The sequence below is a fragment of the Podarcis cretensis genome, assembly GCF_951804945.1.
Source record: "Podarcis cretensis genome assembly, chromosome: 7".
Taxonomy (NCBI): domain Eukaryota; kingdom Metazoa; phylum Chordata; class Lepidosauria; order Squamata; family Lacertidae; genus Podarcis; species Podarcis cretensis.
In genome coordinates, this window is record NC_137176.1 from 33,370,964 (window position 1) to 33,396,276 (window position 25,313).

General features: G+C 39.0%; 1 protein-coding gene across 4 annotated transcripts in view; it reads left to right on the plus strand.

Annotated features, from left to right (window-relative positions):
* CDKAL1 (CDKAL1 threonylcarbamoyladenosine tRNA methylthiotransferase) overlaps positions 1 to 25,313 on the plus strand; it is a 242,049-nt gene that overhangs the window by 149,420 nt on the left and 67,316 nt on the right. For all 4 annotated transcript variants that reach the window (XM_079983780.1, XM_079983779.1, XM_079983781.1 and 1 more), the window contains 2 exons: positions 9,710 to 9,876; positions 18,293 to 18,438. In XM_079983780.1, coding sequence (XP_079839906.1) covers positions 9,710 to 9,876; positions 18,293 to 18,438 — 313 coding nt within the window. The remainder of the gene's footprint in view (positions 1 to 9,709; positions 9,877 to 18,292; positions 18,439 to 25,313) is intronic.

Here is a 25,313-nt window from a genome sequence, read left to right on the forward strand (position 1 = left end):
TGGGTTCTGGGCCTGTTATTGTTCAATGTATTTATAAATGACTTGGATGAAGGAATTGAGGGGATGCTCATCAAATTTTCAGATGACACCTAACTGGAAGGGGCGGGGGGGAATGCTTCTGAAGACAGAATCAGGATTCAGGATAATCTTAACAGAGGACTGGGCCGAAACTAACAAAACGAATGTCAACAGGGGCAAATATAAGGTTATACATTTAGGTAGGAAGAATCATATGCACAAATAAAAGATGGGGGACACCTGGCTTGCAAGTAGGACATGTGGAAAGAATCTGAGGTTTTACTAGATCTCTAGCTTAACATGAGTCAACAGTGTGATGTAACAGCAGAAAAACTAATGCTTCTAAACTGCATGAACAGAAGTATAGTGTCCAAATCAAGGGAATTTATAATCCTGCTCTACTCTGCCTTGGTCAGACCATATCTACAGTACACTGCCCAGTTCTGGTCACCACAATTTAAGAAGAATATTGACAAGCTGGTTTTGTTGGAAGATAAATAGGGCTTGAAGAAAATTCTTCTGCCTTAATTTATGTTTTTCTATCCTTTTTTACAGTTTTATGGTTTATTTTTCTTTACATGCTTCATTCCTTCTTCCTTCTGGTTCCCTTCTCTATGTAATAATCATGTTGTGTCCAGGGACACAGTTTGATGATCAAAGACAAAAACTACATTTTCCATTTTGCTATTATTTCCCTTTTTGAGTGTGTTTAATTATGTCTTGTTTTAAACAGGATGGGGTCGAACTTCAGACAATTCAAGACCTTTTAAGCTATTTTTTTTCTAATTCCCACAAGAGTATTTAATACCTTCAATAACTCTCAAGTAGAACCTTTCTTGCCACAGACATTTCAAGAGATAAAGAATAAGTTTAACATACCTCATTTTTCTTTTTTCTACTTTTAATAAAAGGTTAGAAGGGAGTTGTATAGTAGATCACACTTAAAATGTAACTTGAAATAGTCTGAATTCATTGACTGTGAAACCATCCTACGAGCTGTTCATTCATGTCAAAGATTTGAGCAGCATTTTTTTTAAAGTTGTAATACTCAGAACAGAACTATACATTATGAGTCAGATATGGAGGGGGTATCATTGCTAATATAGGAGTTGGATGCTTAACCCACCCACCAAGACTCTATTTCAATGCCCCAAGCTCTTTTGAACCTTCTGTTCTTCATCCCCACCAAGCCTGAATATATCGAAGACTGAATATCAGCTTACTGGCTTACTGTGTATTAACACAGAAGAATCCAAAGGCTCTGGAAAAATGTAAGCTCCCTCACAGTGTCAGTTCTTTCCATTAATGTCCCCTGAATACCTCACGTGACATACGCTTCAGGTTACATATGCTTCAGGTTACAGACTCCGCTAACCCAGAAATAGTACCTCGGGTTAAGAACTTTGCTTCAGGATGAGAACAGAAATCGTGCTCCAGTGGCGCGGCGGCAGCAAGAGGCCCCATTAGTTAAAGTGGTGGTTCAGGTTAAGAACAGTTTCAGGTTAAAAACAGACCTCCAAAATGAATTAAGTACTTAATCCGAGGTACCACTGTATTTTTAATATGCAAATTAAAGCAAGGTGTTTAAAAGACTGCGGTAGTAACAAATCGTTTTCTCTGTCATAAACTAATACTCTGACAGTTGTTTGACTTACGTTGTGGTTGAATGTTGGTTTTCAAGACTAATATCCGTCTGTTCAAATGGTAGTTGACAGCACGGACTACAGTCCTCAACTCTCTAGGAATAAATGTCATCGCAATAAGTAGGACTTATTCACAAGGAAATATGTATCAGCCATGGATGTATTTATTCCCAATCGCAGTTTTTTAAAAAGTAATTAATTTTTTAAAGCATGAATAAGTCTATATTTACATGAACAGCGTTTAATGATAATTTGGTATTACATAAATGTGAAACCCCATTTCATCTGGTTCCATGAAAACAAGTTTTTTAAACTGCTTGTAGCTCTTATTTAGTACTAAAAAGTTTAATCATCCCTATATCCTGCTGTGTGCATAAAACTGTTAAGATTGCCTTTAATTCTGAAAAATATGTGTCTGATGTTTTAGCTACAACAATACTGTACATTTGAGTATGTTTTGATATCTTGCCCATCAATACTAAATGGTTATTCTGTTATGCTACATATGCCTCTCAAGCCATCAAATGCATTCTAGTCTTACACATGTAATGGTTTGCAGCTATGTTACTGTTGCTTTTTAATGGTACATAGTCAGACATTCTATACCATTCAGTGCGAGATGTGTCATGATTTTATTTGAATTTTTAGGGTTTTTTAAAACCATTTTATGGTCCCTCTTTCAGGTTTAAAATACCTGCCTTAAATCAGTCTACCATACCTGGTGCCCTCCTGATGCTTTTGGACTACAACATGCATCAGCCTCAGTCAGCTGGGACTGACAGAACTGGAGTTCAAAATATTTGGAAGGCATTAAGCTGGGGAAGGCTGTCTTACTAATAAAATGGCAATGGCGCCCACCTGAGAGGTGCTGGAACTGACTTCTGGTGAGTTCCATGGGAGGGGGGGGGAGCCCTGAATGTGCATAACGTAAGGCCAGGGTTTCTGAAACAGTAAGCCTGAATTCACCTGCAATAATATCTGTACAGGAAAATATGAGCAGGAAACAAGCTTTTGATGTACAGTGGTACCTCGAGTTATAGACGCTTCAGGTTACAGATGCTTCAAGTTACAGACTCTGCTAACCCAGAAATAGTACCTTGGGTTAAGAACTTTGCTTCAGGATTAGAACAGAAATCGTGCTCCAGTGGTGCGGCAGCAACAAGAGGCCCCATTAGCTAAAGTGGTACCTCAGGTTAAGAACTGTTTCAGGTTAAGAACGGACCTCCAGAACCAATTAAGTTCTTAATCCGAGGTACCACTGTACTCCTATCTAGTTTGATAGTACTGACTCCACCTGGGGATGAGGCATTCTTTGTCAAGCAGCTCTTCCTTCTCAAGAAGGAGAGGGCAGACATTTTATCTTGGACCTGCAAGAGGTGAATGTCTTAATATGCCCGCCCCCTGAAAATTTAAGCTTGGTTTCTCTGTTGTAGTGAAAGCAGTTAGCCATCTTGTAGAGTCATTGAGTGAGGCAGGGAGAATGCCATAGAGAATATTCTAAATCCAAAGTATTTAGACCTTGTCTTCCTGAAGTGGAGCAGTACAAAGAATTATGTTAGGGAACAAAAGAGAGCTAGACAGGCATTGGCAAAGTACTATTTTAGGCACATCCAACGGCTTGGGCATGCCTAGGAAGAATTTTTCCCTTTGAATTTGCCTTGAAGTTTGTATGTTATCCTGTCGCTAATGTGCTGCTTTTACTGATACTTGTTTGTTTTAGTGTAATAATACTAAATCTTTGTACATGTATGTGTGAATGGGGAAAGGAAAATCAAGCCCTCTCGTCTTCATGTCTAGTCCATTTGAAATGTTGTATTTTCTGATCCATTATTCAACTTTTGCTGCAGCCTTAGAGTGGCCCGAGACTCCAATCTATCATAGTGATATATGACATAAATGAGTCTCTCTCACCCTTGCTCCACTTTTTTAAGCGTATGCATATTATAGATGGTACTGCTTAAAACAACAATGAAGACTTCTATGTCTGTCTGGGTTTCCTTTAGGGTCTGTTTTTGTTAGTAAAGTGTTGCTATCATACTGTTTGCAGTGATCAAGTGAGCCATTATAGATCCCCCTCCACTCTACTGAAGGTCCATTACTGCAAACTGTGAGACAAGGCTCTTAGTTTATACTTTGCTAGGCCACAAAAGCAGAAGTCCCTATAGGGGTAGAATGACCTCTTTTATAAGCAAATACAATAGTTTGCATTGTAAGGGGAAAGAAACAGGCTATGCTCCATTTATCATTTAATGATCCCACAGACCTATCTACTGAAGAAGAGAGAGAGAGCATACTTTTTAAAAAGGGCACTGCCTATATTTAAAATGCCCTTTCTTTTACAATTAGTTTCTTCAGTCACAGAATATGTTGTTTTCATGCGTTATTCAGGCTTTTCTACTTTTTAGATAGTTTTCCAGTCTCTCTCTGAGGAGATAGGATTTGTTTTATTTTTATTTTTGAAAAAGTCAAATGACTTGCTTGTGATTCGCATGTAGATATTGAACTGGATCTAGCTTAAGTCATTTGCACCTAAAAATCATTGGGTCATGAATAATTTTTCAGACAGATTTCTGTGAGACCCAAGTGTGATTTAGGTTGGATCCAGCACATTGACCTAATTCAAACATGATTGCCTTAATAAGCTGCGGTATGCAGCCCCTTTGCCCCTCGCTTTGTGGCACTAGCAATCAAACCAGGAAGTGTCTAGGAAACCAGTAAAAAGCCAGGATGTTAACCACCATTTGAAGTTGGTTTAATATCCTGGCATCTTCTGATCCTGGTGATCATTGTTTTCCATTGTGGACAAAAGGAGAAACTATGGTTAATTAGCGACTTCATGGCTTGATGAAAGCATTTACTGAAAGCAGTGTAGGAGCTGTATTCATGGGCAATTGGCTTGTTTATCTCTGCTTATTAAGTTGAAACATGATAAGCCATTTTGTCCACCCCTGTCCCACCTTCCTTTGTTTTGGCCAGATCTCTGCTTCTTCTCATTCTCAAGTCCTGTCCATTCTTCCCTTTGTATGCTTGCCCATCTTCTCTGACTCATCTGGCCAACTATCAGTCTCTTGGCACTGATCTGCTTTGCTTCAAATACGTAGTTGTCCTCTGGATCCATCATGTCTTATTCCTCTGTTCTACTGATGCCAAGAAAACCAATATGCCACCGTTTATTAATAATGTGTTTAATATAGTTGTACAGAGAGCCAAGCTATGTATTCATTTCTCCTAAATGCAAAGTGAAAGAGGGTATACCCTCAACCCAGCTAAACGTTGGTCTCCCTGGGTCTACAGTTTAGAATTTTAGTTTATTTTCTATGGATAGACATTTTAATGAAGCGTGACACAAAGAGGGTCCCATTTGGGACTTAGTCAGTCTTTCTACCCCACTTCAGAGGGAGGAGAAAAATAATTTTGTAATTCAGATTGTAGGTCCACAGTGAGCTCAGTAATCAGGCTAATCTCTTAGGAATTAGCATCCTACTTGATGGGCCAGGTTTCAGAGTTTGATAGGGAGAAAGAAGTTTCACAATGAATTTTTAAAAATGATCTAAAGTAGGAAAAAGGGACGCGGGTGGCGCTGTGGGTAAAACCTCAGTGCCTAGGACTTGCCGATCGTATGGTCGGGCGGTTCAAATCCCTGCGGCGGGGTGAGCTCCCGTCTTTCGGTCCCAGCTCCTGCCCACCTAGCAGTTCGAAAGCACCCCTAAGTGCAAGTAGATAAATAGGTACCGCTTTATAGTGGGAAGGTAAACGGCGTTTCCGTGTGCTGCGCTGGTGCTGGCTCGCCAGAGCAGCTTCGTCACGCTGGCCACGTGACCTGGAAGTGTCTCCGGACAGTGCTGGCCCCCGGCCTCTTAAGTGAGATGGGCGCACAACCCTAGAGTCGGACACGACTGGCCCGTACGGGCAGGGGTACCTTTACCTTTACCTTTTTAAAGTAGGAAAATGCTGTGCCTGGTTGAATCCAAAGGAAAGGAATGCAAATCAGCCTCTTAACTGCACAGAGAACAGTGTAATTATCTTGGAAAGGTGTAATATTCCTACATGTGCATAGCTTTAAAGGGAAATGCAATATGGTTTTATTCATGCATGTTATGTTGATTGCACGAAATTAAATGCGACCATAACAGGTGTGTCAGAAGGAAGTGATCAGAAATGTCCTTCTGTCCCCCACTGCGCCCCCATTTTGCACTTTATGTTTTTAAAAATCTATTTTAAGACACTGTTTGGGCTGAAGGGATAGACCACTATGAAGCAGAAAAATAAAACTGCTCCTCCAGCCCTTCTTCATCTTGTCTTCTTCTTTTCTTTTTTTTAAGTGAGCCTGCTGTGTTTATTTTATTATTAGAAATTATGCAGCAAGTTTCTGCTTTTGGAAAATTAGCAGCTTCCACGCTTTAGATCTGAAACATTTGCCAAATTTTGTTAAATTCCTAAAATAGGACCTGCTTAATTATTATGTTTTAGTTTAGGAGTATGCACTTAATTGAAAACCAAATAATTTAGGTGGGGTAAGATTAACCTTAACAATGAGCTTCTGTTAGTTGGATTTGATTTCATAAGCTTTCCAGTCTATATCTGCCTTTTCCTTCTTCTTAGAGCTAATGTTGTGTCACTGATGAATTCTATGGGCATGAGCAGGAATGGCAATTTTGGATTAATTATCCTTGAGACTGCAGGCAATTTTTGACAAACACTTCAAAATCAGGCTTATCCTTGGCAGATGGTCTTCTTTAAAACGTGTTTGGTATGGTGGGGGAGAGTTCTGTGTTCTGGAGAACATGGCAGGCTGCCAAAATAATTCTCTGCTGGAAAAGGAAGGGCAAAGTGGCTGGGCAATTATTGATAAGAATATGAGGGTGAGGGTGAAGGTCAGAGCTAGGTTTCACCCAAAGTAGCATCATGCAGCAAACCACTCTACAGTAGAATCCAGCCTGTTACCATTTCAAATGCTCATATGAAAGTTTCAAGTGACAGGTCAATGCTTTTTGGTGTTCTTTAGCCACTACAATTGCAACTTCACAGATTAGCTGTGGGCTTTGACAATGAATTTTTTCAGTTTCTACATTTGTTCCATCAGCATCTATTTAGACACATTAATACTGATATGTATTTATTAGCTTATCAGAAGAAATGGAATAGAAATTCTGTGCTCAGAAATCACCAACTTTTCCCAGTGTCTCTATCACAAGTTGTAATGTAATGTAAGAATGAGAATGGCTTCAGATCAAGAACCTGTATTTTCTGAACATTAGTATGATCCATGAGAAATGGAAAGGCATTAGTTTTACTAGGAATTGCTCTTGTATTTTTTAAAAATGAAGACATTCCATTGTATCCCATAGCCTGGGAAGGTGAGACTGTGGATGTAGAAGACTAAGTAAAAATATAGGAAAACATCTACAGATTAATATTTCAATCAGTACCATAGGTGCCGACTCCTAGGGACCAAGGCAGTTTTGACCCCCAAATTATTGGTGTTTCAATTCCAAATTATTGGTGATAAATTTTGAAAGGAGAGACCAGCCTACATCTACAGACTTTCTGTTGAGTCTGTTGATACCTGATGAAATCTGTGTGGCATGATGTTGGAAATCCCCTGAAAAATCCTTAAGGAATAATAACCCAGGAAAATGGTGCCTGTGAAATAGTGATTACACTCGTACTGAGTCAGTAGATAAGGAAGGCAGAAGTTAAACCTAGGAAGAAGTAGTTTTTTTAGTGTGTCACAATTTTCTTGCATACATAGACAAGCCAACAGACTATAGATTTCCCCCAAATACTGTGGTCTGTTCCTTTATTACTAATTACTTTCAAATTGTAACGTTTTGCTGTTGATACAGTTATATAATGTTATGATTTGGTTTGTTGATTTTTATATCACAACGAAAAATAGTTAGCGCACACCAGGGTGTACACAACCTACATCAAACCATTGCTGGCCTGTTTCCATATTGTACTATGCCAGGTGTGCAGTACCTGTAGTCTTCCAACTCCCATCAGCCCTAGCTAGCATAGCCAGTGATCCAGGGTGATGCGAAATGGAAGGCTAGGACATCTAGAGGGCCACAGCTTGGCCACTTCTGCACTAAATCATAGTTGAACTTCCTTTACATTGTTTGCTGTGATGTCTGAATTGAACTAATGTTTTTGATATAAAAACAGGCTGGGTAAAGCGGAGATTCTTTAGAAGTTTGTATTTGTGCTTGGATGAATAATAGACTTTCCCTGTTATTTAACGCCCTGATGGTAGAGCGGTAAAGACAGTTATTCCTGTTTTTGCTAATTTACTGTTGCAGCTGCATCCTCTTTATACGATTTAATTTTCAGCCCACCAGGGGGCTAATGATCCCCACCTATGCAGATTTCAGAGAAAGCTGTTCTTTTCCATGTGAATATTGTTTTCATTCCTATTCATGGTGACTATTTCTTTACACTCATCTGGCACCAGCAAGGCAGCATTCCAGAAACCCTCTTCACAGGTCAAAAATGTGGAACCATTTGACTGGGAAATTTATAATGAAGATTACTCTTCATTTTTAAAGCCTGCACATTGTTTTGATGAACACTTGCAACTGGAAAATAGTAGTTAATGTCCTGTTTGTGTGATTTGCTTTATGAAATATTTTCGTATTGTTTGTTTAACTGGTTTTGATGTATGTGCTTCCTCTCATATAGTTTATGTGACAACATTATTGATTAAAATGGAAAGTGAGATTTTCCATTGATTGAAATGGAAAGAGGGAAAGCATATGGACTGACATCATGCCAGAGTTTGGACAGTCTTTCCTATCTTTCCTATAGTTTATGAAGCCAGGAACAAGTGTCAGCATTTTCCCAGCTCAGCTGGGCTATGCTGGTATAAGCCCCCAGCTCTAGCTCAGCCAGAGAGACACTGGTGTAACTCAGTCATCCCACTCAGCTGAGACTGGCAGAACTGACACTGGCATAAGCCCTGAAAAATGAGCATAGTGGGGCAGGACTTAACGCTGGATCCTAACTCCAATCAGCTCAGTCATGTAACCTAGCAACATGGCAGAATGCACTCTGGCAAAAAGGGTGAAGTCAAACTCTATTTTAAAGGCTTGTCTTCCCTCTGCCTGGCTTAGGATGGCTCAGCCAACAGTAGACTTGCTCCTGAAGAGTTCGGATATGGCATACTTTATGCCGGTTTAATTTAAGATGGTGTAAATTATTCTGGCTTTCCATATTTAGGATTTCTTCTTAAATAACATGGTGACCTCAATGGGGGCCTTTTTTCCACCGCTCATTCTACGTGGTGGTTTACAGAGTTTTATAACTAAAATAAGCTTGCACTCTAACAGTCATTTCTTGTAAGGGAAGATGTAATTAACTTATGTTCAAGAATCATATTCTTTTAAGCTACAAGTAAAATAATATGATTTCCTGCAACCTCAGTCATACATGAGCTGCTTGAAGAAGCATTTTCTTGAGGTGAATATTTCGCCATATCACACTGACTGGTTGTTGATGTTTTTAAATAGTCAAGTTTAATATAGCCTTGTAAATACCATGTAAAGGTTTTGGTTTGTAACAGTTGCTTCCCTATAAGGGATGATCAGTATAGTCAGCAGTTTGGCCTGTTTGAGACTTAGCTACTTTGCCTTTTACAGGCTGTTAACTAGGCAGTAAGTCAGCTAACTGTTAGCAGTTTGACCAGCACTATATAGTACTTGCTCATGGATTAATAAGCCAGAAAGTCTTAGTAATGGAAGTGCAATCTTACTCCTGTCTGAGTTGCATTAAAAAGGCGTCTCACATTAGTCACTGGCTGTGAATGTTAATCACTCCAAAGCAATAATTTACAGCATTGTTGTAGCACTCTGATGCTCATAAAATGAACTCAGTAATCCACTACTACCCAAGGGATATACCTCTCTTTCTTTGCAATTGAATAACCAGACTGGCGGCATAATAGTTTAGTTTATGAAATAGTGCATTAAAAAAGAGTGAGCAGCTGTATGTTAAAATAACAAGCTCAAAAGCAGATTTGTTAATTATCTTGCTCCTTCTCTTGTTGACAGAAGGGGTATGCGAGATATGGCTGACCAGTGAAGACACAGGGGCTTACGGAAGAGACATTGGCACAGACCTCCCTACTCTCCTATGGAAGCTGGTTGAAGTAATCCCTGAAGGAGCAATGCTAAGACTTGGCATGACGAACCCTCCCTATATTTTAGAGCATCTGGAGGTAACTTTCAAAAGGGGAATCACTGTGGTGACTGAACAAGCTGATTTTGCACCCTGTGTGAAATAAAGTCTTACAGCGACAAGTTTTATCTATAGCCCAAACTGGGATTATGTCATGGCTAAATTTACTTCATTAAACCCAAGGCAGGATAAAATCAGGAGTCAATTTGTCTAGTGTAAATGCACAGAAATTAAACTGCGAATGTGCAACTTTTAAATGTGGACCCCTGTGGAAGTAGCCGTTCAACAGCAAATTATCAAGCAATATATACTACATGAAAGATAAAATACATTTCGTAATCAAACTTTGACTCACACACTCCTTGCTTTGCAGAGGTAGCATTCTTGCTGTGTACAAGCAGATCAAAGCTATCTCTCCCATATGTTTTTTTAAAGAATTAGACTTAAGCATCCAGGATTAAATTCCTTGGTTAAGATCTATACTCTGCAGTTCTGAATAATCTACAGTTATTGTGAACTCTTCATTGGGATTTAAAAAATGTGTAGTAACCAGCGCTAATGTTGACTTTGTATGAGTTATCATAAGCAAGAACATACCTTAGAATATTTTGCTTTTTCTTTATCTATGCTATTTTAACTCCCCCCCCACACACACACACACAAAAAATAATTACTAAGGGTTTTTGTGTGGGTGTGAGATGCTTGGAGATGCTTATCAGAATTAGTTAGCATAATTTAATTCTGTGTCATACAGTAGCAGCACCATATGTGGACTTTAGCCCTTTGTTCTTGAACCTTTAGATCTCAAGCAATATTTTTTAAAGGTTTAAGAGGCTTTTTTGGCACTTTTATAAATATAGTGAAATATTTGGTTTGGTGTCCGTACAGATAATGCTGTATTAATTTTATTTTTACTATTTTGGAGTTTCTCTGCTGGCTTTAACCAAGCAGTCACAGGACAGCTTGCAAATTTAAAATGTCTTAAATACATATTATAAAACATAATTAAAACAGCAAACTACAAAAACAATAAAATAATGGAAACAGAGAGAGAAATAAGAGTACAAAATGTCTCCTTGATTTTTTAACATAGTGCCAATAGTCCAAACAGCATTGATTGATTGATTGATTGATTGATTGGACTGATTGATTGAAACATAGCTCATAGCCAAAGAGACTGGCCATTTCTAAAGCCATTATCAGACAGGTCAGCGGGGTGCTGGCCTGAACTGTAGTCACCTGCATCACTGCTGCATATCAGTACATAGGGTGGGATCAGCAAAGCAGGAGAGCTAATCCAGCACTCCCATAATGCATTTGTTTCACACTGTCATCTTGCTCCCTTCCATCCCAGTATGCCACAGAAACATGGGCAACTGGAGGTCAGGTGAGAGCTCCCACCCCACCATCCCATAAGTTTAACTGCAGATTATCTCTCTTTCTGGTAAGAGCTGAAGGATTTTTTTGATTTTTTTTTTAGCTTGAGAAATCTGGCTGCAGCACTCTGATCTTTTGACTTCTGCTTCTGGCAGTAGGATCATCTTAAACCTACCATCAATAATAATAATTTTATGGTTTGATTCAGTGGTCAGGGGGATTGGAGTTGTCATCTAACAGCATCTAGATGGTCACAGGTTTGCCGTGGCTGCCCAACAGCACATTATTATGTTTATTTCAAGCACCATGCAGGTTTGATCAGTGAATTTGTATAAAAGCTTCCACATATTTTTGATAATGCTACCACATCATTTCGAGGTTGTTGTTTTTTACTGCCATGTGATTTAGTCTGTCTATTTTCTTCCAGTCTGGGGAGTAGTGCTTGCAAGTTGAGCTAGCGATCACAGATGCCTTCCCCATCTGGCCTTTAGGGCTAGTTGAAATTATAAATTCCTCAGCAGTGTGCATTGTGTGCAGGATTAGAGGGAGCGAGAGTTGGAGGGGTGGTGACTACTTCTGAAAGCATCTTTCTTAACCAGAACAACCTTTGCTTTTGTTTCAAGTAGTGGTGATAAGAAAGAGGTCCCTGGGTGGTGATAAATATACCGTATTTTTCGCCCTATAGGATGCACTTTTTCCCCTCCAAAAATGAAGGGGAAATGTGTGTGCGTCCTATGGGGCGAATGCAGGCTTTTGCTGAAGCCTGGAGAGCGAGAGGCATCGGTGCGCACCGACCCCTCTCGCTCTCCAGGCTTCAGGAAGCTATCTGCAAGCCTCGCGCGCCCGGCGGGAGGTCCCGCCGGGCGCGCGAGGCTTGGGGCGGCAGCCTGCATCCCGAAGCACGGGGTGCCCTCCGAAGGACGCCCCGTGCTTCGGGAAGGTGTCCGCAAGCCTCCCGCGCCCTGCGGGAGGTCCCGCCGGGCGTGCGAGGCTTGGGGCGGCAGCCTGTTCTGGGGGCTGGGGTCTCCGCCCCCAGCCCCGCAAGCTCCCAGAGCGATGCCAAAGCTGCACGCAGCTTCGGCATGGCTCTGGGTCCCGTTCTGGGGGTTGGGAGAGGGGGAAGCTCGGGCTTCCCCCGCCCCAGCCCCGCGCCTGGGGGGGAAATAATTTTTTTCGCCTTTATTTCCCCCCCCAAAAAAAAATCTAGGTGCGTCCTATGGGCCGGTGTGTCCTATAGGGCAAAAAATACGATATAAAGCAATGGAGTGAATTCTTGACATTAATTGCATGCTGTGATGATAGGGTCCAAAATAACTAATAGCAGACTTCTGGCTCGGATGGGAAGTTACAACAGTCTGCCTTCATAGATGATCATCTCAAAATTATTTTAGAATTCTTTTGTCTATCAGATTATGAACAGAATTTGTACACTAGTATGTTTTTATGAAATAACATTGTCAAAGGAGCTCATACCTTCACAGAATTTTGTGTTGCAAGTGGGTTAAGGGCAACTTCAATAACGGTTTTCTTCAGAGAAAACCCAACCTGTGTCACAGGCATGTGCCCACCCCTTTCCATGAGGAAAATGTAAACTAGAAGTGGGCTGTATGGTATTTGTGTTAATGCAGTACATCTTGATACAGTCAAAGCTTGGTTGTTGAACGGCTCCGTTTTCTAACATTTTGGCTCCCGAACACCGAAAACACCGAAGTAAATGCTCTGGTTTTTGAACGTTTTTCAGAAGCCGAACATCCGACGTGGCTTCCACATGAGTGCAAGAAGCTCTTGCAACCAATCAGAAGCCACATCTCGGTTGCCGAATGTCTCGGAAGCCAAGGGGGCTTCCGGAACATATTACGTTTGACAACCGAGGTTAACATGCACCTCCATCGTTTCCTGTTGCTTCACACCCATACTTGCCACTCAAAATCATTTAAGAACAGCTGGTGCACTTCATTTGTTCTTAGAAATGATATTGAGAGATCGCATCAATGGCCAACACTGGTGAAAGCCAAGGCTATTAGAACCAGCAATGGAGAATGGACAGAGAGCAACATTTAGAAAAACTAAAGTGGCAACTTAAAAAAATAATAATTGGTATCCACTGTGTTGCTTTTGCCTTCCATCTTGATTGTCTGCAGCTTTCTGACTTGATGAGCAGTATATTAAGTTCTTCTGGACCACTGCAGTGACATCATCTCCATCAGGAGCTGGAGGAGGGTTTTTCCAGCTGAGAGATGAGAGTAGTTACAGAGAAATCATCTCCACTAATCTGCAGATCAGAGGGCTCTTTCCACTGAGCTGTGGGAGAGACCATGTGGAGATTGTCTCCCTTCATTATATAGAGGTTACATTGTCAGGATCAGAATTAGTGAGCCAAAGAGTGCCAGAATTTGAACACTGGGCTTGTATATGAGTTTCTTCTATGGTTTTTTTTTTTCCTGAGTTGAAATTTTGGATATTCTGCGGTATGTATGCTTGTGTGGTAAACACTTTTAAGGCCCATGTATGTCAGTGTAAGTAGCAAGTAAACTGAAGCAGTGAAATTATGCTGTTGAGAAATCTGGCTCTAAATGCTGCTTGCTTTGCTGTTGCTTCAGAAATCAGTTGACATGAGACTTTTAAAACATTTTCACAATTTCCCTGTCTGTACTGCACCTTGTGTTTGAGTGTGAAGGTATATAGGTAAATTTAAAGGCCGCTCAAATCTGCTAGTGCCATTTAAATGCTTAATTTCACAAGATGAGATGAGATGCATAGCCTTCCATGTTACCTGTCAAACTGAGTCTAGTTCGAACCCCACCATATGCCATCTGTGGATTTTATCATCATTATTAATTCAGGATGTTTCAGTGATACACCAGCCGTAGAGTCAAGTGCTGTATGGTGCTTTCCACCTCCCCTTCCTTTGAATGCCCACAAAATGCCAATGGTACAGCAAGTTACAATAGCATTTCTTTGCTCTTTCACTTCTCCAGACATGCTCTGACACAACACTTAAAAATGTATTGTTGTACAACCACTAATTTTCTCCTCTCTCTCCCTCTCTCTCTCCCCCCCCTTATAACACAATAAATACTTCAATATTCTACACTGTGAAGTTGTTTAGAAGATGTGAAATGTATTTAGCGAGTGATAGAAATATATTTCCCAGTGTTAACAGAATTTGCCACCTTTGAGAAATGTGTTGAGTTGATTTCATCACAATTGTATTATTTCTGTGCTATCAGTTAACCATTCCTTAGTGTTGTTTAGCAAGCCCTATAGTCTTTCCTGATTTTCATCTTAGCCACGTTCATGAAGCTACCATGTTTGGAAATACCCCAAAACACAGCCCTTTCTAGACAGTACCATTTAAGGTAACAAGTGGGGGAACTCCATGCTTGAATTCTCCCTCATTAAAAAAACAAACCTTGGTTCCCTTGGATAATTCACATGACAGTAGAGCTGAAATCTTACCTGAGACATGCTACTTTCCTACATGCAGAGAGGCAGGCCTTGATGGAGTCTCACATCTTAACAAACACAATATTAAAGGAAAAGGGAATGGGGTGGGAAAAGGGAAGCCAACAACAGAGCAGGTTCTCTTTTACTGACTGATGGATGGGACCATAGTCCTATCATTCCACCTATTTCTTGGCCATTGTACCCAGTCCCTGTATTCTGTCATTTCACCCACTACCCCCATTCACCGTGGTGCCTTCCCCTTTCCATGCCATCTTGCACCCCTGCCAGTCCCAAAGATGCTGCTCCTCTGTATTCTCCCAGAGTCGCTTCATTTGATCTGTGACCAGCAATAGGATTTCTTTCCAAATGGAGGTTGCTGTTGCATCCGTTCTTTCCAATGGGAATTTCAGTATGTAAGAAAATTCTTATTAAATTTTTATGCAGTGCCAGCTTTACTGTTGCTGAAAGATCAAGGCATAGCGTGTATGCATGGCGGCTTAGTTGTAAGCGAACACATATCTAAGACTGTCAGCCTCTTTACTGCTTTCATGGTGGGCAAGTTAAGGGTGGTGCTGTAATTTACAATTCCCATGCCTTTTGGAGCAGAAGTGAATTTGTAGGTTCTTTGAACTCTCTTCTTAGATTTCAAGGTGGTTGTTTTTATAATACAATAGTTTAGCACGGTACAGATTCAGGTTTTGCATGAGCAGAATTCTGCTTGTACAGCGGACAGAGGGTGGGGTCCTCTCCCCTCTTCCCTGTTACAGTTCCCAGCAACCCCTGAGAGTTAGGGAACCCTCCAGCACAATGTGAGATGTGGTACTGATGGTGGTGGGGAATGTACAGCAGTAGAACCATAGAACTGTAGAGTTGGAAGGGACCACGAGTGTCATCTTGTCCAACCTTGTGCAATGCAGGAGTCTTTTGCCCAGCGTGGGTCTTGAACCCACAACCCTGAGTTTATGAGTCTCATGCTCTACCAGCTGAACTCTCCCAGTAGGGCTTAGGCAGTTTGCACAAGCTGAGTACCACATCCCATGCCATTCAAGAGAGTTCCTCAGTGCTCTGGTATAGCTTTGTGAGTGTGTAGTTGATTGTGAGAGAAGTGGGGCCAGAAAAGCCCTGCTGCATGAGTAGAGTCCCACTTATGCAACCCTGATTCAGCCCTAGCATTTCTTTCTGTCTTTTCAACTAAAATTGGATCCCAAAGCAGCCTACAGCAATTAAAATCCATCACAAATGTTCTCTTTAATTCCTATTATTCCATGAGAGATAGTGGGGGGATATTTGAATGCAGACTTTTCCACTCGTAAATCTTGTGCTCGGTGTCAAGTCCTCTGTCAGTCACTTATAAATGCCATCTGCCTGTGGCAAATCTTTGGAGCTAAGGCTAATTTTGTTCATGGATTAGCAGCAGGAGGATGATCAACATTAATTGAGTCTGTAGATTTTTGGTAGCAAATGTAAGTATCACTGCAAAATACAGTTTTACAAAGAATAAAATTATCTGCTTTTGCGAAGAAGAAGAAGAAGAAGAAGAAGAAGAAGAAGAAGAAGAAGAAGAAGAAGAAGAAACAGCATATCTTTATAATTGCTATTGGCTCAGGACACCAGGGCCAAAAGATAATGCTATTAACACAGAGCAAATGTATACCTTGCATAATTAACTGTCGACAGTTTTTCTTTTAATATTTGTATATTCATTAATAACCAAATGAGATATCAGTATATGAGGTATTTATATTCTGATGGCTAATTAAAGTCCTATCAGCCACCACCTCTGCTATTACAAATCTGTCATTTGACTTGAATGCATAAAATCTTTTGTGTTCCTTGACAGATGACCTGACACGTTTTTCTGCTTTACGACATCATCTGAATAATCTGCAGTAATGCAATTTGATTCATTAGTATCAGGATTTTGTTTTCGTTTTTTGAATGCATATTTTGTATATAACTTTTAAATGAGAGAATGAGGGGGAAAAGAAGCTTAATAAGAACATATCCCAGAAAACATCATAAAATTATGCGGAAACGTGTTGCTATCTGTAGCTTTTTTTGCTTTTAACATTAAATTAAATTACTTATGTAAGAACAAGATAGTACTTTTGTTCGACTTTAGAATGCATCTAACGTGGTGATGTAAATACAAATGAGATTACATGGAAGGAGGAAGAAGAGTTGTTTTTCCGGATTATTATTTTTTAGAGCAGTTAAACTTTCTGCAGCAAGGTTTTTTATGATATATCAACCCCAGCAAGTCATATAGTAAAATAATGCTACAATATTTGTGTGTGGCGGTTCACTTGACACCTCCAGTCTCTGAAAAGACCAATAAAAATATTTTGGGGAACCCCCCAACTTTAGATGTTCGTTCTGTGCCAGGTTTTATAACCTGCTTATTATAATAAAGCTAGGACTAATTTTACGACATAGGATCTAGATGAGAGGGAAAGGACTTTCGCCACACTCATGGAAGCTGTTCTGCTCGCACAGTGACCTGGTTGGCTCTAACTCTCTGTGTCCTAAACCATCTTCCATGACTTCATTTGTTAACACCTTGTATTATATTGAATTGAACATAATAGAAGCAGGAAAAATCTCCCTGTTGGCTGTTGGCTCATAAGTCCTTATGTGTTTCAACTTTCCATTTGCTGGTTAGCATCCAGTGCTATGTCATCAACTTCTGAGGGCTTGGGTGATGCCCAGTGATTTGGAAAGTTCCTTCAAATTCAACAATGGTTTGTCATGATATAACTCATCTGCTGCCTGAGAAATGCATGTTCAAAGGCCTCTTGTGTATGTAAAAATAGTTGTGGGGATCCCTGGTCATGATATATGTCATTCAAAACAAGTTATGTTATGAGGTGGTGGAGAAATGCAAATAAGCAAATATTGCATGCTTGGACCTTGCCTCAGTTGGCTTATGGACTTACAGAAGCACTGAAATTTTGAGGTGTTATCTGCTGTCTCACAGTATAATTCATAGAAGTACAAGGAGGTAGAAAGGAGAATATTTCCAGGCATCAGGAAAAATAACTGAGTAGTAAAAAAAATTAAATTAAACCACCCAATTTAGTACAAGTTTGAAATTGGGATTTTTATTTTGTATTTTACAAAATTCCCGGGACAAATCTAACTTCATATCAGCAGACAGCAAGTCAAATTATGACTCCAATAGAATGAAGAGATATTCATGTTCTTCACCTAGGCCTCAATTTTGGTAAGGGGAAATTGCCAGCAGGAAATTGTGAAAACAGAAGAAGTAACAGAATTGGAGGAGGGCTAGTTCACACATGTGTATACTTAATTACTGTGTTATCAAGTGTTGACTTGTAAGGCGGGGGGGATGGGCCTTTACAATGCAGCACCTCGAAACTTCCATATTCCTTTACTCCACCTCAGACATGATGCTTTTCAGTAAATATGTTTCACGTATTCATCGGTGATCCATTGCAGGTGCATGTGATTTCATCATAAATAAAATGTTGAGTACTCCAGTGCATCCTCACACAAATGTGTGTTGTAATGCTGGTTAATATTACATTCTGTAAGCTGGTGATGAATGGAGGCAATGGCGTGCCTATCAGGATGTGGTAAAAATGTTATTCTTTTAATTTTTAATCTTCTAGGAAATGGCAAAAATTCTCAACCATCCAAGAGTCTATGCATTTCTTCATGTACCAGTTCAAAGTGCCTCTGATAGCGTACTCATGGACATGAAGAGGGAATACTGTGTCGCGGACTTCAAAAGGGTAGTGGATTTCCTTAAAGAAAAGTAAGTCTAATGCATAATAAAAAAATTGAAAGCTCCCGCCACCCTGGTTTTCAGCAGTTAACCTGCAACATCACAATTAATGTAGAAAAGAAAATAATCCTTCTGTATCTTCAGAATTTGTCTGTGCCAACAGTTGCTTTGATGTGGTTTATCCAGTGGGCTTCTAATCTATTTCAAGTTACGCCTGAATAACTATATATAGATTTTTTGGAATGTATTTCATTGAAATCTTCTTCAATGTTTCTTTTCAGGATAGTTGACACTGAGTGCAAAAAAAACTGCAAGCTGCAATAACATAACAGGATAATACTCTCTAAAGTTGCTTTTATATTTACTGTGTATGGGATAGGATGGCTTTTGTGTGTTAATCCAAAGAATTAACTTTAGCAAATTATTACAATTTATGGCTTTAGTTCAGAATCCTTTTCCATAATGGCATGAATTATTTTCACAAAAGTAGAAGTCTTTTTGAAAGTGTTTTCCATTGGCTCCAACAAACAGAATCCTGTTCCTATCTAAGAAATATTTACAGCAGGCAGCATGAAATGAGCAATTCAATTATTGAGAACTGTGAACAGACTATTTACCGAAAATTGTACTGATTGTCCTTTTATGGAATGTCTGACTTATAATTATTTCAGGCTACTTTCCTATCTGGAAGTATGCACTATTAACAATGAGAATTCTGAGCAGATCTGTATAGAATAGTGCTGTTGACTATATGTATGTATCTCTCTTTTTTCTGAAGAAGTCACTGAACGAGTTAGCATTGTTGTAGGAAAAGAAAATGTTTGTAGGGATCTAAATTATTTCTCAGCTTTTCAAGATTTTAAAGATGCAACAGATTTTGGAAAAGTAGCCATCTTCACCAAAAAACCATACTACTGTTAAAAAAGACAGAGCTCATGCTCTAGGAACTTTAATAGTTGCATTTTCCCAATGACTACTCATAATTTGGCCTTTAGTGATAAAAGTAGGATTGTTGTAAATTGTTTCTCTGGGAGCAGGAACAATATGGTCTGGGCAAGAATGGTCTGTTGTAATTAATATGTAATCACCCAAACCTTGAAAGGGTGGGATGGTAGACCAGCTGGGAAAACCTAGATACCTGTTGTCCCAAGCTCCTCAGAGTTAGCAATGGAATAGAAATAAAGTAAATACCCATTTTTTATTTTAAATATTTTAAACCACTTTCCATCAAAGCATATACAGTGTAATTCACACATGACATAAAAATACATTCTAAAACCTATAATTGGCTAGGACGATGCTTGACCTTTGAACAAAAAGGGAGTCAAAGATTTGCTAAAGGAGGAAAATAGAGATTGCAGAAAAGCTGAATGAATAGATTTTAATATTCCCCAAAACATATGTAAAAATGGCTTTGAACACTTCCAGTTGCAGTGATATTTGTAAAACTCTTAATTTCTGCACCAATAATTAACCAGAACCACGTTTTCTCTAATGACACTTAAAACCGAGCATATTGATCCCAGGTACTTCAAATTCAGGATTCCGCTTAAGGCTTCATGCAAGCAACTGTATTTAGCCCATTTTTCTTTACTTATAGATTCTGAAGCAGAAAAAAAACTTTTCTAAGGTAACTACTCCAATAAACTCCCACAGCCCACATGGGCTTTGGAACTCTACCATGTGATTACACGTAGCAAATGACCAGGAGTGATACTAAAGTTTGTTTTATTACATCACTTCTAAAAAAAATATTTTATTCATTGTTAGATTGATTGGGACAGTTATTTTATTTATTGCCACTATAATTTTACAGTATGATTGGCAATATTGTATTTTCTTCAAACAAAGCATCAAAGTATCCATTATTTTTAATTTATACTGCTTTGTATGGAACTGCATATATTCAAAGATTAAAGCTCACTCATTAATCTTTGGAGTGTTGAAAGTTGGCAGCTATTGTTACAATAGCATCTTGCTGTCAAATAACCCAGCAAAGCTGCTGAGCACACGCAGACATTGACTTATGTAGAAATGTATTCAATTGAGCAGTCATAGCACAAAATATGCATATAATTATTTAATATCCAAATTTGACAGCTGGTTATTGAGTATATATCAGTCCAACCTAAGGAATTCTCCATTAGCTTTTTTTTTAAAAAAAATGATAAAAGTTTGAAATCCAAGCTTTTTTAACATAATTATTTTTATTTAAATTGTATTAAAATTCTACCTCTTCATGTAGTGGACCCAGTAACTAAGAGTTGCCAGACAGCATGAGAAAATATTTCCAACATATAGTCTAGGTCTGCTGGGAGCAGGGGCACATTTTGGATATTTGAAGCTGGTCACATCTGTAAAACTCATTTCTCTTTGCTACTGTATATAGGGAGGTCTTTATTTGTAGTGTCTCATCTCCTAGAGGCAGCCAACTATGACCTTCCTGTATAGCTATTCCCATATAGACATCTCATCACAGACATTGCAAAAGCAAAACATTACATCAGGCGCCTGCAGTTTCTAGCACTAATATGTTGTATTAATAGAATATCTATGGGTCCGTTCAGTAGTCCCACCATTTTTTCTTCTTCCTCCACCTGGCTGTAATGATGAAATTCAAAAACCTAGCTGCAAACATGCACATGAGTCATGATCAAGAGCTGAGGTTGGGCACTGTAGCACTGAACATAACACCAGAGAAACAGGAGATGCTGCCACAGTACATCTAAATTCCATGTTCCTATTTCTCTAAAAACAATTTGTATGAAATATTTTTGAATGCGGTGGAGTGAAAATGCTTTGGGGGACTGATCATTTGCTCATTCCTGCAACTGCAGGAATGAGCAAATGATCAGTTTTCCCCGAAGCATTTATATGTTGCATTTATCCACCGTTTTTATAATACAGTAGTATCTCGGGTTACATATGCTTCAGGTTACATACGCTTCATTTACAGACTCTGCTAACCCAGAAATAGTGCTTCAGGATAAGAACAGAAATTGTGCTCCGACGGCGCAGCAGCAGCAGGAGGCCCCATTAGCTAAAGTGGTGCTTCAGATTAAGAACAGTTTCACGTTAAGAACGGACCTCCAGAACGAATTAAGTACTTAACCCGAGGTACCACTGTATATAATATCTGGTAACAACAGTTGAAAAAATGTCCTAGATCTGATGTCACTTTTTTGTATTCACTTCACTGACATAAATCAGTTTAAGCAACTTAAGAATGGTGGCGAAAATCTTACATTTTTAACTGATTTTAATTACTTTGTTAGCTGTCAGAGTTTCAGCATTATAGTTGACTGCTCTTGTGTTGCTCAACTAGGCCTTTTAATAATGATGATACAGCTTTGAATGAAGTATTCATTTTGGAACTGGATAGTGCTGCTGGCCATACTTCTGCTTCTGTACATGGTTCTGTACAAAAGCCCAATCACTTTTTAATTTAATGTATAAGTATTTTGCCCATTTAGCAGGGGGCCCAACCCCATCCAGAACAGATTGAGTTCCATCAGTCTGACAGGTGAACAACTGACCAGCAGCACTTCTTTCTTACCTGAACTGAGTTTCAGTATATTGCTTCTCATCTGACTCATTAGGAATCTCAAACACTGGTCTACCAGCTCATCAAAATCAAATAAAAATAAGATGTAGGCCACATATTGGATAACCACACTCTAAATTTCTAGATGACCTCTCTGATCAGTTTATGTAGATAGTGAACCAATGCCATGTGGGCCCCCCAAAATAAGCAGAATCTTATGGAATATGCCATTGAGATAAATACAGAAACACAGCAACACAGTGTCCCCAGCTTCCAGCCCAGGCAGCCTATACAGGAAGATACCGTAGTTGCTTATATTGAAGCACCCACCTCATCTTTGAATTCCACAACATAGCTAGAACATCAACAGGAACCCCAGACATGGCAAGGTGAAAACTACCCAAGGACACTCACACTTCCTTCTGGCCATTCTAATGGGTCTCCAGTGCCTGCACTCTTTGCTCAACTGCCCCCTTGTTCCTAGACCACCATCTCCTTCAACTTACTGGGACAGTGCAACCTACAGCCAAGGCTCCAAGATGGAAGCAACACAACATCTTCCCTCTCAAACTCTTTGTTCCCCAACAAGAGAAGGAGATGGCAGCAACAGAGTAGCCAGCCAGTGACTGCAGTACATATCAGTATTTGAGTTATTGATTATGCTACTGCTACATACATACATATTTTAAAGAGAGCTTAAAACCTCTTTACCTAGGTCTGTTCTCCCATAATGGATTTATTTGTGGACATCCCATAAATAAATTCATGTATTCGTTTCCCCAGAATGGTTCTCTTATGCTAAGCTGCCTCTAGCAAAACAGACGTTAGGCTTCCCATTGAATGGAATTGAAGCATTTGTTGTATTTTGACCATTCTGGCACGGAGCATTTTTGTAATTTATTGCATTTTAAATATTTTCACAACGTGTAGAAGTTGGAAGCTGCCCCACTTTCTGCAAAGAAGGATGAAATACATTCTTAATGAATTAATATATAACTCATCATCAATTGAAATTTAGATAGTAACAAATAATCATGCGAGGCTTTTGGGTACACAATATCCCTTGTGTTTTGTATATCTAAATTTTGGCAAGTACAGTTTTTCAGACAGTGCATTTCCTCAGCAGTGCTGCACAGCTCGCTTTCTACTAATGCTCATCATCAGCATGTAATATTAACAAGCAATTTTTGACAAGCACCTTCAGATTAATTACAGTCCTTTTGCTGATCCTTCTTCATTTACAGATCACTGATCCAATAGATCGTAATGCTTTTCAAATGAAGGGTTCTTAATGGATTTTTAAAATACGGCTTTTCTGGTAGCTCATACACTTGCAGCGGTAGAATTATCATTTTAAATGCTTGATGAAATTTTCAGGCCCTCATATGCATACAATATGAGGAGGAGGAGGAGGAGAAGATAATATCATATATAAGGTTTGTAATATTAATGTTAGGCTTAATGCTAGTTTGTTTATTTCACAGCAGTTATATCGCTTTTGATTCTAATAAAAGTGCTTTACACAAAGAATAAAACAGTAAAATGGTCAGTAAAAAACAGTTAAAAACAAATATTTAAAACATTCATACATTCAAATAAAGAAACCTGAAATCAATAATAAGCTGTAACACATGGTTAAACACATGGCAACTTCTGCATGTCTGGATAGGCTTGCTTAAACAAAAATATATTTAGCAGATGCTGAAAAGAGCACAGTGAAGATGCCCACCTCGTGCCATGCATCCTTCTCTATGATTTTAACTTGAGTGTATCTGATTGATGATCTTCAGCCTGCATAAAAAAGTACTTTCTTTCATTTAGAAAAGTTAGCTTTTATATCCAAAAACAACAACACATTATCCTAATAAAGTTAATTTGTTGCTGGACTTGTCTGTCCTTTAAAAAAAAGAAAAAGCTTTGGGTTTCCCCCCAGAGACGTGGCAGTTAACTTTGGTCAGGAGCTTTATGAAGTGACAGGACAGTTTCACCCACACTGTGTGTTTCAGTCCTCAAGCAGACTTGATTCATACACCTACTACTGGCAACTGCTTAAGTCAGCCAATTGAGCAGTGACCGAAAAAGTGTTATCTCAGTTAGCCATTAGTCTTGCAATATACCCTCTTCCTTGAATCCTGCATTCAGAAACATTGCCCTGTGACTTAGTGTTACATTTAAAACTTCCAGACATTCACTTCTTCATTCCATTCATTCCAATCATTTATCGTCTAGCCTCTTGCCTACAGGGGACCTGTTTATAACACTGTGGAAAATACAGTGTGTACTCTGCTTAGTTTCTGTATGCAGTTCACTCTTAGTCAAGGAATGTATTTGCTTAAGATATTTAGGTTTCCTCCTTCCATGTGGGTAATAGTTTTCACTGAAAACACCCTCAGATCGTTAAAGCCTAAGAGGAGTAATACAAATTACCTATTTTGTGATGGGAAATAGAGTTGGACTGGCCAAGCAAAGATAACTCTTCCAATTTGAAATCATGTTGTAAAATATATTGGATAATTATTTTATTTTATTTTATTTTTTTTAATGATATTTATTAAGTTTCACAAAATATAACAAACTTCGAAACAACAAACAACAAACATCAGAAATACAAACAATATCAAAAATCATAAGAAAAAAAACATAAAAAAGATTCAACATAATAATAAAAGAAACATTAAAAGAAAACTCTGGTTCATACTAATAGTCTTCAAAACCTTATTTTCCTTGCTTCCTCCCGCCTTCCCTTCTTGTATTCCACTTTAAAAGTTTTTTCAGCAAGCTCATTCATATTCGTTTTATCCTTTATCTTTCCCTTTATACTCTTCCTTATCCTAATCACTGGAACCCCATCATTTCATTTACACTGCCCTTAGCACTCATAGATTTTACAATGGTTTTGTAGATAAACTTTGAACTTCTTCCAATCTTCTTCCACCAACTCTTCTCCTTGATCTCGGATTCTGCCGGTCATTTCTGCCAATTCCATATAGTCTATTACTTGTATCTGCCATTCTTCCAGGGTAATATATTGGATAATTATTTTAAACCATCTCAAGTAAAGATTACAAAATAGTGAGCGAGCTTTTGAGTTACTAAGAGGTTTTCTTTGGATTCAACATTCAATGAAAATCACTGGGGGCATGTATCATTGGCAATATATTGTGACCTTTAGATGGTGATGCTGATTCTGGATGCTTGCTGCAGAATAACTAGGATAGTTTGGGTACAGAGCAAAAGAGTTTATGTTACACCGTAGCAGCTTGCAACAACAAAGCAAAAGCCACTTTCCTTAGATGATATAAAAGCTAGCAATTATTCAGATCTGTCTCTAGCATTTATGGGAACCTTGGAACACAGTGAG